A 15,227-nucleotide genomic window follows, 5' to 3' on the forward strand; every position below is an offset into this window, starting at 1 on the left:
CTCAGTTTATCTGTGCTGAAATACAGTGTGAAATGAATATGTGCACATGAATAGCACATTTGTGTGAATAGGCCCTTATGGCTAGAAATTTGTAGTCCGGGGCCCCTTTCTACCATATTCTCCAAGTATGACATAATATATATTTCAAAAAGGGCTGTTTGAGACCCATGTTTGTCCATAGCCTGGGTCTTGTATGCAGCTGAGCCCCATGCAAATGGCACTGTATGCCAGTGATAATTTTAGGCAGCATACTTCTTAAGTTTTGGGGCACAAGAGGCAGTATTACCTTTCAAAACATATTATTACTGTGACATGATAAGAGTTAGTTCGAAGCTAGGTTTTGCAGGCATAATACAGGAACTGATAGCAGAATACCAAGAAGTGAGCAACTACCTGAGAAAAAACGAGACCAACATTTCTGGCACTGAACAGGTTAAATTTCAAGAACTGATATTTATTAATAGCTGCACATCAAATACCCAACCCTTGATAAATATGCTAGATTTAACATTTTTTTTGTTTTTGTTTTTAAAATGTCTTTTTTTTCAAATACAGTATGTGATACAAGTTGAACATTTGACAGTCAGGCACATATCATAGTGCATAGTGCATGAGACATGTGGAGATATAATCTCCATAAAAAGTAAATAAAAACGTATTGAAAAAAATGAAAATATTAAACATAATAAAATAAAGAACAACATAAGTACAATAAGGAGGTGTTTCATTCCACTGCTGTTATCCCCATCTCGCCCCTACATAGAACCTGATTCGGTCCCCCAGGGTCTCCTTTATCCCTCCAAGATGGAGGAGGGATATCAGCCTTGCAGTAATATTTTGTATATCTAAAGGCAGTCATCAGATCCTGTATTTCCGCCTCTGTGTAGTACGATTCAATAAAGGTTTTCCACTTATGAAATAAATACTTTCTTTATGTCTTTCTGCCTCTGTACGGTCTATTGAAATTAGCTTTCTCATTTGGGCAATGACAGAATGTCTGTCCGGTGGAGTGGCATCTAGCCATTTAGCAAAAAGACTTTGAAGGGCTACCAAAAGAATAACATGTATAATCTAGATTATCACGGGATAATCTCCCGTGACATGTCTGTGTTAGAAACTGTTGCATTCCCCATGTAATAACGATTCCGGTGCATCTATTCTTATAACTCAATGCTGTGCCATTCCTCAATTATTCCTTATAGAAAGTATAAATGGGTTGCTAGCAGTTTGCAGTGAGGGTCCAGATGGGTATTACAAGTTAAGGGTGTGTCCCTGCACAGTCTGACACTGGCAGCACTGACTGGATAGTGTCAGACTGTGCATGGGCATATCCTTAACTGGTAACACCCAGACTGACCTTTATTTCAAGCTGGTAGTGATTCATTCATAAACCTCTATCAGGAATAATACAGGAATGACAGAATATAGTGTTATAAGAATAGATGCTCCAGAATTGATGAAATGATAGAGAGGTGAGGGGTCCTGTGTAACATAAATCAGGGATTCAAAGGAAAAGTTCTCCCTCCCTCTCTCTTTTGGGTATCTTTTACACATGTAGTCATGGACAGGATGACAACACATCCACTTTGAAGATGATAACTGACCATTTAGGTATGTAAGGTGGACCGGTGCAGACATGTTCTATGTGGTGGTTTTATGATTTGTAGGTTCGTGCTCGGTTCATGTAGAAGATGAGCCATTATATAAACAGCCGACTCTGACAACTGCTTGTAAATCCTATTGTACGCTGTACTAACAACTACCAAATGCCTAATTACATTTCTATCTTTGTTTTTCCTCAGAGATGGGCCAGCATTTAATCAAACATGGAGATGGTGTAAAGGATGTAGCTTTTCAGGTTGAAGACTGTGACTTTTTGGTTCAGGTACTGCTTTATTATATGGCTTTATACAGTAAATGCTCTTTAACACTGTCTAGAAAATGCTAGCCCCTTGCCATGCACTATATAGTACATTTATAACGTTGTAAGCCTGGTATTAATGGCCGTCATACACTGGACTTTCACGGCAAGGTTTGGAGGCAAACCACTTAGATTCTGCAGTCAGTAACAGTTGTGGTATCTAAGTGATAAAAACAAAGGAAAGGATCTGCCATTGTTATTCCATTGCCAACAACTATGACAAACATTACGACCACTGCTAAATATAATATATACATATAATTCCTGGTGTATATATATATTTATATTGTAGCATTTACACTTTATACAGTTTTTGGAAATATCGCTTTGTAGCATGTTAGAATACCATTATAATATATATCTATATTTCTATACCGGTAATATTGGCTACGTAGTGATCCTTCCTGTAATGGTTTTAATATGGTTTTATTGGACTGTGCATTTGTGGAATTATTATTATTATTGCTATTATTATTAATAAATATCTATATTTATACTTTGGTGGTAGGTTTTTTGTTATTGATACACTGAGAAATATATACCGAGAATTATATAGGTGACATATGTAATTTATAGGTGCACATTTCTGACTTACGACTACCATCTCACAAAGTCCAAAACTAATTGTTGTGCCATCTACTGCTAATAGAATCTTGCTAACATTCCCTTATGTTTAAAAGCATTCCTACGTTGGTGCTTCTAATTCCCTCGCTGAAGTATAACTATAGTTAAAGGGTTTGTCTTAGATCAGCAAAAATATGGTCAATTAAAGTTAATGCGGGAAAATAACAAAAGATCCACTACTCACTTGACCCCAGGCAGTCTTTCTTTACTGATGCAGCAATGACATGCCTGTCTACCTATGTGACCGCCGGAGCCAATCGTCTTGTCCTATACGTGGGTAGATGGGCATGACATCAGTGCAATAAACAAAGACTGGAGGGGACCACCGTCTCTGGGATAGTACAGGATTTAGGCTACTTTTACACTTGACGTAGTAGGGTCCGGCAGGCTGTTTCGGCGGGGGAGCAGCCTGCCGGATCTGTGCTAACGGTAGCCCACCATGCTGCCGAAAGTCCGCTCTGGCCCCATTCATTATAATGGGGACTGGCCTGAGGTCCAGCCGCAGCAAAACTACAGCATGCTGCGTTTTTTGTCCGGCTGTCTCTCGGTTTGTCTGCCGTGCTACAGCCGGACCTCCGGCCCGCCCCCATTGTAGTGAATGTGGTCAGAGTGGACTTCCGGCGGCACGGTGGGCTAGCGTTAGCACAGATCTAGCAGGCTGTTCTCCCGCCAGAACAGCCTGCCGGACCCTACTACCACGAATGTAAAAGTAGTCTGGTGAGAAATGGCTCTTTTATTATTTTACTCCATTTAACCCTCTTGGCCAAATTTATGGCACAAATATATGATTTTTATGAAATAAAAAAAAGTGTGAAAAAACTCCAGTTAAAAGATGTAGTGGAACTTACTCTTATTAGTTATTTCCTGCTGATCCATTTTATCTAAATACATGACCTAACAGGTAACGAAGGCGCTTGTAATGTGAGACGCATGAACTGTGGTTAGTGTTTAATGTAAGAACAAACATGACGGTGCTTTGAAAGGCTGGCTTGTTTAATCTGAAAAAAAGACTGTTTGCAAAAGAGCGAGCAAAGTGCTGAGATCAGTGACATCACAGGCCAAATCAAATAAGCTAATGGAAAGAGGAGGAGGAGGCGACGTGCACAGAGAAATAGAGAAATGAAATGCTTGGATGGCAAAGCTCTAGACAAGAATGTTGTTCACTCTCCTAAAGGCAGAAAGTTGATAAAACTGGCAGATTTACAACACAGGCTGAAGTAGCAAATTTTACACTACCTAGAATACAATCCCAAAATGCGCAAGTCTTTTGATATTGGGTTAAACACAGCTGCAACGGCCAAACTAACCTCTAGTGTACCATGTTAGGCCATATTCACACACAGCAGATTTGGTGATGACATTTCTGAGACTGTCCCAGTCAACTGAATGGAGCTTGCCAAATAACACCATTCAGTTGTACGGAATTTATAATCAGAGATCCGGTGAAGTTTCTGCAAGAAATTAGCCAATCTGTTGGCAAATATACACAGTTGGGTCACAATATTATGACCACTTCCATCTTTCGACATCGGCAGCATGTAGCTCATGTCAAGCGAGAAACATTCAAGAACAAAAACCCTGCAACCATTGCTGGAAGAACACAAGCTGATGGTGGCAGCGTCATGGTCTGGGGAATGTTTTCATGGCATTCTTTGGGCCTAGTCACCTATGTGGAAGGCACTCTCTACCGATTTGGTTATGACATTGGTTGTAAGAGCATGACCAAGACTTCAACTATTACCCTGGCCCCCCAATTCCCCAGACTTGAACCCAATTGAGCACCTGTAGGACCACCTTGATCATCTATGGATCCTCTCCCACTCACCCTCCAGCAGCGGTGGGATGCACTGCAGTCAGCATGGCTCCAGATACCTATGACAACCTACCAGGACGTCATTGAGTCATTACAGCCCGTCTAGTTGCTGTCTGTGGTTACTCTGGATATTACAGTACAGGGCCGGCCTTTGGGGTGTGCGGGCTGTGCGGCCGCACAGGGCGCCATAGCAACAGGGGCGCTGGGCGGCCGACAGCTCGCAATGTAATATGCGGCAGGCGAGGCTGCACTTGTGTTCTCCCTCGGGGCGCCCCCTCCATCTCGCCCTCCCCTGTCTGACCTGATTCGTTCCTCCTCCCCTGTGTCTGACCTGCCTGCTGCCCCCGCAGCTGCCAATAAGAAGAGAGATGGGAGGAGGAGGGGAGGGGCTGAGGCCACTGCGCCACCAATGATGAAAACTGACCTGTAATACAAATACAGGAGGCGGGTGCCGGAATCAAATAGCCGGCACCCGACCTCTGTGACAGGGAGCTGCGATCAGCTGCAGTTGAGTTAACCCTTCAGGTGCGGTACCTGAGGGGTTAACTGCCGCTGATCGCAGCTCCCTGTCACAGAGGTCGGGTGTCGGCTATTTGATTCCGGCACCCGCCTCCTGTATTTGTATAAGAAACGTTGGTGGCACAGTGCGCCCCCCCCCCCCCCTCAACACCCCAGTATAAGAAACATTGGTGGCACAGTGGGAAGTGCCAATGAGGGTTAAAAAATAATTTAAAAAAATTAACTCACCTCCTCCAGTTGATCGCAGCTGCCGGTCTCCTGTTTCTTCAGGACCTGTGGTGACGTCACTGAGCTCATCACATGGCCCATTACCATGGTGATGGATCATGTGATGCATCATGTGATGAGCACAGTGATGTCACCACAGGTCCTTTGACAGGTTCTGAAGAAAGGACAGGAGACGAACAATTGGAGGAGGTGAGTTAATAATTTTTTTATTTTTTAACCCTCATTGGCACTGCCCACTGCGCCACCAATGTTTATTATATGGGGGGTGCACTGCGCCACCAATGTTTATTATACTGGGGTGTTGGGGGGGCACACTGAACCACCAATGTTTATTATATTGGGGGGCGCACTGCGCTCATGTTTGTTATATTGGGGGGGCGCACTGCGCTCATGTTCGTTATATTGGGGGCGCACTGCGCTCATGTTTGCTATATTGGGGGGCGCACTGCGCCAATGTTTATTATATTGGGGGGGGTGCACTGCGCCACCAATGTTTATTATATTGGGGTGTTGGGGGGGCGCACTGCGCCACCAATGTTTATTATACTGGGGTGTTGGGGTGGCGCACTGCGCCACCAATGTTTATCATACTGGGGTGTTGGGAGGGGCGCACTGCGCCACCAATGTTTATTATATTGGGGGGGGCGCACTGCGCACAACGACGGGTTAGGGAAATTTCACAGCAGAGTGCGCATGCGCTGGGAGCCTCGCCGGCGGTTAGGGTAGGGAAAAATTATGGGCCAGTGCACAGGTGCGGTGATCGGATGGATGTTCTCAGCTGGACACCGGCCGACACTGCGCATGCGCTGGGAGCCTCACCAGCGGTTAGGGTAGGGAAAAAGCACTGGCCCGTACGTAATTTTTCCCTTCCCTAACCGCTGGTGAGGCTCCCGGTGCATGCGCAGTGTCGGCCGGTGTCCAGCTGAGAACATCCATCCGATCACTGCGCCTGCGCACTGGCCCATAGTTTTTCCCTACCCTAACCGCCGGCGAGGCTCCTGGTGCATGCGCACTCTGCTGTGAATTTTCCCTAACCTGTCGTTGTGCGCCTGCGTGGCGCTGCACACCTCCTCACGTCATGTCCGGTGCGACCGGAAGTGACGAGGGTAGGGAGATCTCACGAAGTAGGGAAGTATAACATTACACCGGCCTTTGGGGTGTGCGGGCTGGTAACTACTTGGTTGGATAGTCAGCCAGCCTATGCCATGATGCCAGCAACAAGCAGTGTTTTTTTTTTTTGGGGGGGGGGGGGGCGCCACAAGGTTAGCTCGCACAGGGCGCCTGAACACCTAAGGCCGGCCCTGTTACAGTAGCTGGTGGTTATAATAATGTGACTCAACTGTGCATATGTACAAATAAATATACCCTAAGGGAGCTATGACACGTGCATTAGCGGCTGTGAATGACCTCACTTGGAGTACAGCCAGTAGCTAGGCTGCAGTCTTGCCATTGTTTCAAGCTGCAATTCGACGTGCAGCTTGGCAAATAGTGATAATCTGTGTGCGGCACCTGCACCTACTAAAGCGTGTGTTATATCACCATAATAGGCAACGATTGCTGAAATTATTGCCGAAATGCTGTGGGTTTGTGGCAGATTTTAACCTATGCATCTTAAGCATAAATTTACAAGCTGTGGATTTAAAATTTGCCCGAGTGTCAAATTATGTGCAGATTTTATTGTGGACTATTTCTGTGGATAACATAAATAAATAAATCGTATCCACTTTGCTGCTGTAAACAATTTTCTGTACGCAAATCTGTGGCGGAAAATCAGCAGCGTTCATGCTGTGCGTACCCATAGCCAAAATCAGAAGCATGTCCATTTAGGCCTTATGCACACGACAGTGTTGTTTCACTGTCAGTGATTTGGCTTCAGTGGTCCGTGTCCAATTTTGCTTCAGTTGTGTTTCCTTTGTGTCTTCCTTTTTTTTTGTCTGACAGGGGGAAAAAAAAGGAGGTTAATGAAAAGTGTAATTTTATTGCACCAAGGTCGGACACGGACACGGATGACAAACCAGTTGTGCATCCGTTTTTTTTGACGGACCCATTGACTTGAATGGGTCTGTCCTCCGTTTTCCACTGACAAGAATAGGACAGGTTATATTTTTTTGACGGACTGGAATCACGGATCACGGACGCAGAGAAAAAACGGAGGACTATCAGTTTTTTTTCACAGCTCCATAGAAATGAATGGGACCTCCGCTAAACTGTGAAAAATTACAGACCGGACGCGAATGTACACAACGGTTGTGTGCATGAGGCCTTTGGCCGTTTTCCTTTTTTTTTCGCAGACCCATTGACTCTCAATGGGTCCGTGGAAAAATCGGAAAATGCACCGTTTTGCAGCCGAGACCGTGATCCGTGTATCCTGTCCGTCAAAAAAATATGACCTGTCCTATTTTTTGGACGGACAACGGTTCACGGACCCGAAGATCCGTCTGCATAAAAGCTTTTTCAGAGCTGAGTTTTCACTTTGTGAAAACTCAGATCCGACAGTATATTCTAACATAGAGGCGTTCCCATGGTGATGGGGACGCTTCTAGTTAGAATATACAACGAACTGTGTACATGACTGCCCCCTGCTGCCTGGCAGCACCCGATCTCTTACAGGTGGCTGTGATCCGTACAATTAACCCCTCAGGTGCTGCACCTGAAGGGGTTAATTGTGCGTATCATAACCCCCTGTAAGAGATCAGGGGCTGCCAGGCAGCAGGGGGCAGACCCCCCTCCCTACCCAGTTTGAATATCATTGGTGGCCAGTGTGTGGCCTCCCCCGGCCCCCCTCCCTCCCTCTATTGCATTATTAACATTGGTGGCAGTGTGCGGCATCCCCCGGCCCCCCTCCCTCCCTCTATTGCATTATTAACATTGGTGGCAGTGTGCGGCCTCCCCCGGCCCCCCCTCCCTCACTCTATTGCATTATTAACATTGGTGGCAGTGTGCGGCATCCCCTGGCCCCCCTCCCTCCCTCCCTCTATTGCATTATTAACATTGGTGGCAGTGTGCGGCCTCCCCTCCCCCCGATCATTGGTGGCAGCGGAGTTCCGATCGGAGTCCCAGTTTAATCGCTGGGGCTCCGATCGGTAACCATGGCAACCAAGACGCCACTGCAGTCCTGGTTGCCATGGTTACTTAGCAATAGTAGAAGCATCATACTTACCTGCTGGCTGCTGCGATGTCTGTGTCCGGCCGGGAGCTCCTCCTACTGGTAAGTGACAGCAATGTGCCGCACAGACCTGTCACTTACCAGTAGGAGGAGCTCCCGGCCGGACACAGACATCGCAGCTAAGTAACCATGGCAACCAGGACTGCAGTAGCGTACTGGTTGCCATGGTTACTGATCGGAGCCCCAGCGATTAAACTGGGACTCCGATCGCAACTCCTCTGCCACCAATGATGGGGGGAAGGGGGAGGGGAGGCGGCACACTGCCACCAATGTTATTGATGCAATAGAGGGAGGGAGGGGGGCCGGGGGAGGCCGCACACTGCCACCAATGTTAATAATGCAATAGAGAGAGGGAGGGGGGGCCGGGGGAGGCCGCACACTGCCACCAATGTTAATAATGCAATAGAGGGAGGGAGGGGGGCCGGGGGAGGCCGCACACTGCCACCAATGCACCAATGTTAATAATGCAATAGAGGGAGGGAGGGGGGCCGGGGGAGGCCGCACACTGGCCACCAATGATATTCAAACTGGGGAGGGGGGGTCAGCCCCCTGCTGCCTGGCAGCCCCTGATCTCTTACAGGGGGCTATGATATGCACAATTAACCCCTTCAGGTGCGGCACCTGAGGGGTTAATTGTGCTGATCACGGCCCCCTGTAAGAGATCGGGTGCTGCCAGGCAGCAGGGGGCAGTCATGTACACAGTTTGTAGTATATTCTAACTAGAAGGGTCCCCATCACCATGGGAACGCCTCTGTGTTAGAATATACTGTCGGATATGAGTTTTCACGATGTAACTCATATCCGAAAGTATATTCTAACATAGAGGCGTTTTCATGGTGATGGGGACGCTTCAAGTTAAAATATACCATCGGATTGGAGAAAACTCTGATCCGATGGTATAAAAGAGACTCCAGATTTTACATTGAAAGTCAATGGGGACGGATCCGTTTGCAATTGCACCATATTGTGTCAACGTCAAATGGATCCGTCCCCATTGACTTGCATTGTAATTCAGGACGGATCCGTTTGGCTCCGCACGGCCAGGCGGACACAAAAACGACTTTTTTTTCATGTCCATGTATCCTCCAAAAATCAAGGAAGACCCACGGACGAAAAAACGGTCATGGACCTACGGACCCCGTTTTTGCGGAGCGTAAAAAAAAAACCGGTCGTGTGCATGAGGCCATACACTGCATAGTGTTATAAAAGAGACTAAAAAGTCCCAGACCGATTTCTAGAACTGTAGGCTTTTGTTCACAAAAATGTGTATTGCCGGCCCATTAGTAGTAACTTGCATACATAATGATGCTTCATAATTCAATATCAGCATTTAACAGATGGCCTAAAGATCTGGGGGATAACTTATCACAAGGGTACATTTTGAAGTCAGTTTTTCTTGAGTGTGTGTTGAGTATTTTGCACCAAATTTATCAAACATTGCATCCTGTTTGTTAAATTTCCTACATCTATAACCACTTCTCCAGCACCGCCATGCATATACGGGGTCTCAAGAGCACAGTGGGCGACATAGCTGTAGGGTTTTTTCAGTTTTAAACAGCAGACACCTGGGACTAATGTCTGTGATTGGCCATAATGCCGATCGCAGACATTTAACCCTTCAGATGCGACGATGACTGGGGGAGCCATTCATTGTCTGCGATAGCCTGGGTCTCTCTGAATAAACTCCTGCAACTGCAGTTGTAGTTCCTATGAAACCCTACAGATGGCAGGGTTCAATAAGAACATAGCTAATCTGCAATAAATTGCAATGGGAATTCTAGTTAAAACTAGGTGACTATGAGAAGCAATTAGATTGCATCTCCCTTGCGGTCTGCAGTGCACGGGCACCGACCATGGGTCCGCCGCATGCAGGTCGCGGACCTATTCACTTTAATGGGGTCCGCGATCCGCATCTTACAGGCCGCACCACAAAAAAGTAGTGCACTCCGTAGTGCTTCCGTGCCTCCGTTCCGGACCAACCTTCCGGATTGCGGACCCATTCAAGTGAATGGGTCCACATCCATGATGCGTTGCCAGAAAGGCCGGGGCCTGTATCTTGCTGGCCGCAATACGGGCCCAGACGGCACACAGTCATGTGCATGAGCCCTTACAATGCAATGGCAATTCATTCTAATGTAAGGGAGAAGCAATCAAATAATTGCTTGTCATAGCAGTCACCTAGTGTGACATAAAAAAGTACAAAATAAAGTAAATATAAAAAATATAGTAAACTAAAAATATAAAAATATTTCCTGACGGACATACAAATACTGTATGCCCTGCTAATTTTTGGGTTCTGTAGGCTGTTCATTGACATTTTCTTGGTTGTGGTAATTGGATCCATCCACATGAGATATTGAGATTGCCCCAGGACTTGTGCCTATATCATTGTGACAGACAGCTATGGCCATCACAATACTGTCATTAAACCGTGGTTTGTCTAAGGGAGCCTCAGGCAACTTCTCCACACTGGATGTCTCTAGGATGAGGGAGGATGGCCAGGTGTCAAGTGACTCCTACCATGCCACCTGTGACTCTACAATGATTTATTAGCACTTCCTGTACCTTTACCCTTTTAATGCATTTAACTTTTTTTTATTTTTATATTACTCTCAATTTATATTCTTTCTGTTCTTCGATAAATATTCCAGTGATCCTATGCTCTTTTCTCTTGACTTTTCAAGTGCTTTGCCCCCTGGCTGCTCTCAGTAACAATAATGGGTCCTCTAGTCCTAAAACTGCATTCCTAATGGCAAAGATGAAATCTCCATTGTGGAACCTTCTATACTAGTGCCTATGCTACTGTACAGTACTGTCAGTTGTTAGGGTGTAATAATATATAAGAAAATATACTGTCCCAACATGATATTTTAGTATAATTCAGAATAAAAAAACTACTTTTTTTTGTAACTGTTAGGCCAGGTTCACATCGGCATTATACTGTAGAATTCCGTTATAGTTTCCGTTATAACAGAGTTATAACGGAATATAACAGAATTCTAAGAGGGAATGCAAAATGGAAGCCTTTAAGAGGCATTCTGTTTTGCTCTGTCCTAATAAATGTCTATGGGGACACATAACATAGAAACAAAGAATGTGTCGGCAGTTAAGAACTATTTGGCCCATCTAGTCAAACGGTTCAGTTTGTTTCCGTTTTACATGGTCCTGTCGACAGGACTATATTTTCAGTCATGTATAACGGGAACCAACGGAACCTATAACGGAATTCTATAACGCCGATGTGAACCTGGCCTTACAAAAAATGCTTCAGTTGTGAAGTGTTTCTTTTACTTCATTATAGTGGCGCCCCCTCGTGCTCAATCTGTACAGTAATATGCACGCCATAAAATGTTCAGTTCTATTCTTCAGCTGCAACCAGCGGTGTATTCAGGATTGTAACCTAATGGAAAGGTTTCAAAAATAGTTGCACGCAACACAATAGTTGCACCGCACAAGAAAGAAAATAAAAGTGCAGCACTAAACTACCTAATCAAACTGTAAGGAATAGGTGTCATTAATCAGCCAAGGACAACTGCATGCCACCACAATACAAACACGAATATAACTAATAATACCACCATAAAGTGAACATACAGTCAGGTCCATAAATATTGGGACATCAACACAATTCTAACATTTTTGGCTCTATACACCACCACAATGGATTTGAAATGAAACGGACAAGATGTGCTTTAACTGGAGACTGTCAGCTTTAATTTGAGGGTATTTACATCCAAATCAGGTGAACAGTGTAGGAATTACAACAGTTTGCATATGTGCCGCCCACTTGTTAAGGGACCAAAAGTAATGGGACAATTGGCTTCTCAGCCGTTCCATGGCCAGGTGTGTGTTATTCCCTCATTATCCCAATTACAATGAGGAGATAAAAGGTCCAGAGTTCATTTCAAGTGTGCTATTTGCATTTGGAATCTGTTGCTGTCAACTCTCAAGATGAGATCCAAAGAGCTGTCACTATCAGTGAAGCAAGCCATCATTAGGCTGAAAAAACAAAACAAACCCATCAGACAGATAGCAAAAACATTAGGCCTGGCCAAAACAACTGTTTGGAACATTCTTAAAAAGAAGGAACGCACCGTTGAGCTCAGCAACACCAAAAGACCCGGAAGACCTCGGAAAACAACTGTGGTGGATGACTGAAGAATTCTTTCCCTGGTAAATAAATCACCCTTCACAACAGTTGGCCAGATCAAGAACACTCCCCAGGAGGAAGGTGTATGTGTGTCAAAGTCAACAATCAAGAGAAGACTTCACCAGAGTGAATACAGAGGGTTCACCACAAGATGTAAACCATTGGTGAGCCTCAAAAACAGGAAGGCCAGATTAGAGTTTGCCAAACGACATCTAAAAAATCCTTCACAGTTCTGGAACAACATCCTATGGACAGATGAGACCAAGATCAACTTGTACCAGAGTGATGGGAAGAGAAGAGTATGGAGAAGGAAAGGAACTGCTCATGATCCTAAGCACACCACCTCATCAGTGAAACAATATCACTGAAAGAATGATATCAAGGTATAGTTGCAATAACAGAAGCACATATCACTGAGGGCAACCATAAAACTTAACTTTTAATAACTATTAAGTAAAAACTAGTTCCCAACGGACCTAAATAACTATAGTATGGCAATACCAGAGCTAGTCGTATAGGGAAGGGCAGTCAATTTAAGTGGATAGGGGGTAGAAACGGGACAGCACGTCAATGATACCTATGCCTGTCCCTACAATTGTCCCTCAATTAACTGCTCAGCCCAGAGCTGCCCCTTAATGGTAGGAGCACTCTGTCCTTGTGCCTCGGCTCACCTATCCCTATGAAGCCCTATACATATCTGATACATTAAAGAGAGTCCCTGAAAAAGGGTCAAAAATCTACCTCAAGACAAGGTATACGTACTCCTTATTTTAACACACTAAAAGAGTACCATCGCGTTTCCCCCTATGATGGATAGGGTTCGTCAGGGGACAAATGGTATCGACCTTGTAAAGAATACGGTACAATAGCAGATATAATAGATAAAGGTACTGGAGAGCCACAGTGGTCTGTGATGGGGTACAGACAAAAATGTTGTCTTAGTACAAGATACAAATGCCAAGGACTTATCTGAAGGCCACCAATGTAGACATCGTCCTCTCACAGACCAATGTGTAGAACTTGGAGGCTCCAGGGGGCCAGGATGCAGCTCAATTCCTCCTTTAAATGTAAGTACAGAAGTGGGTTTAATCGCCATAGGTAGATCGCAGTACACCAGAACACCCCTTCCTGTCAAATGAGGCTGGTATGCGTTCCTATAGGTTCCTGTGTACTGACTTCCTAATTACTATAGAGAAGCATTCCACGTCGTTCACCAGTGGAACGCATCAGGTCCAGAGGTATCAGTTGGTGAGCGGAATCTCCCAGAAGCCTTTGTCCTCCCCTAATGTCAGCCCCCGATCAGAAACTTACATCCCGCGATATCCAGATGTGAATTTCCGGTCACGGGATCGAGTCACATGGCCGCGTCAAAGATGGCTGTGCGTTCCACCCAAGTTTTTACTTAATAGTTATTAAAAGTTAAGTTTTATGGTTGCCCTCACCTCATCAGTGAAGCATGGTGGTGGTAGTGTCATGGCGTGGGCATGTATGGCTGCCAATGGAACTGGTTCTCTTGTATTTATTGATGATGTGACTGCTGACAAAAGCAGCAGGATGAATTCTGAAGTGTTTTGGGCAATATTATCTGCTCATATTCAGCCAAATGCTTCAGAACTCATTGGACGGTGCTTCACAGTGCAGATGGACAATGACCCATAGCATACTGCAAAAGCAACCAAAGAGTTATTTAAGGGAAAGAAGTGGAATGTTACGCAATGGCCAAGTCAATCACCTGACCTGAATCCGATTGAGCATGCATTTCACTTGCTGAAGACAAAACTGAAGGGAAAATGCCCTAAGAACAGGCAGGAGCTGAAGACAGTTGCAGTAGAGGCCGGGCAGAGCATCACCGGGGATGAAACCCAACGTCTGGTGATGTCTATGCGTTCCAGACATCAGGCTGTAATAGACTGCAAAGGATTTGCAACCAAGTATTAACAAGTGAAAGTTTGATTTCTGATTATCATTCTGTCCCATTACATTTGGTCCCTTAACAAGTGAGAGGCACATATGCAAACTGTTGTAATTCCTACACTGTTCACCTGATTTGGATGTAAATACCCTCAAATTAAAGCTGACAGTCTGCAGTTAAAGCACATCTTGTTTGTTTCATTTCAAATCCATTGTGGTGGTGTATAGAGCCAAAAATGTTATAATTGTGTTGATGTCCCAATATTTATGGACCTGACTGTATAATGATCAGATACTGGGCCCATGCACGCAGAGTATTATCACACTGCAGGCTATATAAAAGAGAATAAAGCTGTGAATCCCTGTATCTAGAGACAGCGCCACAGTACATATGTACAGCACCAGAACCAAGCTTAGTACATAAATACAGCTCCAAAACCAAGCCTATAATATAAGTGCAGCTCCAGAACAAAGGGGGTCATTTATCAAACTAGTGTAAAGTAGAACTGGCTTAGTTGCCCATAGCAACCAATGATATTCCACCTTACATGTTCCAAAGGTTGGTTGCTATGGGCAACTAAGCCAGTTCTACTTTACACCAGTTTGATAAATGACCCCCAAAGTGCATAATAAAAATACAGCACCAGAGGCAAGCATGTAACATTGACAGGACAGAACCAAACTCACTACAGAGATTAATTGAGTCTATCTAGCTGCATACCCGTGTACTCCTGTATATACCCCTCTAATAGAGAGGTATATACAGGAGTACACGGCTATACAGAAATATAGATGGGGTAGAGTATATATAGAAGTACACAGCAATATAGAGGGGTATATAAGGAATATACCTGAATATACCTCTCTATATTGCTGTATAATCCTGTATATACCA

At 44.9% G+C, this 15,227-nt stretch overlaps 1 protein-coding gene across 1 annotated transcript in view; it reads left to right on the plus strand.

Annotated features, from left to right (window-relative positions):
- Positions 1-15,227, plus strand: part of LOC122930494 (4-hydroxyphenylpyruvate dioxygenase) — a 93,334-nt gene that overhangs the window by 31,361 nt on the left and 46,746 nt on the right. Inside the window, exon 6 of the mRNA XM_044283942.1 lies at positions 1,803-1,885. Coding sequence (XP_044139877.1) covers positions 1,803-1,885 — 83 coding nt within the window. The remainder of the gene's footprint in view (positions 1-1,802; positions 1,886-15,227) is intronic.

Source organism: Bufo gargarizans, chromosome 3, assembly GCF_014858855.1.
Source record: "Bufo gargarizans isolate SCDJY-AF-19 chromosome 3, ASM1485885v1, whole genome shotgun sequence".
NCBI classification, from domain to species: domain Eukaryota; kingdom Metazoa; phylum Chordata; class Amphibia; order Anura; family Bufonidae; genus Bufo; species Bufo gargarizans.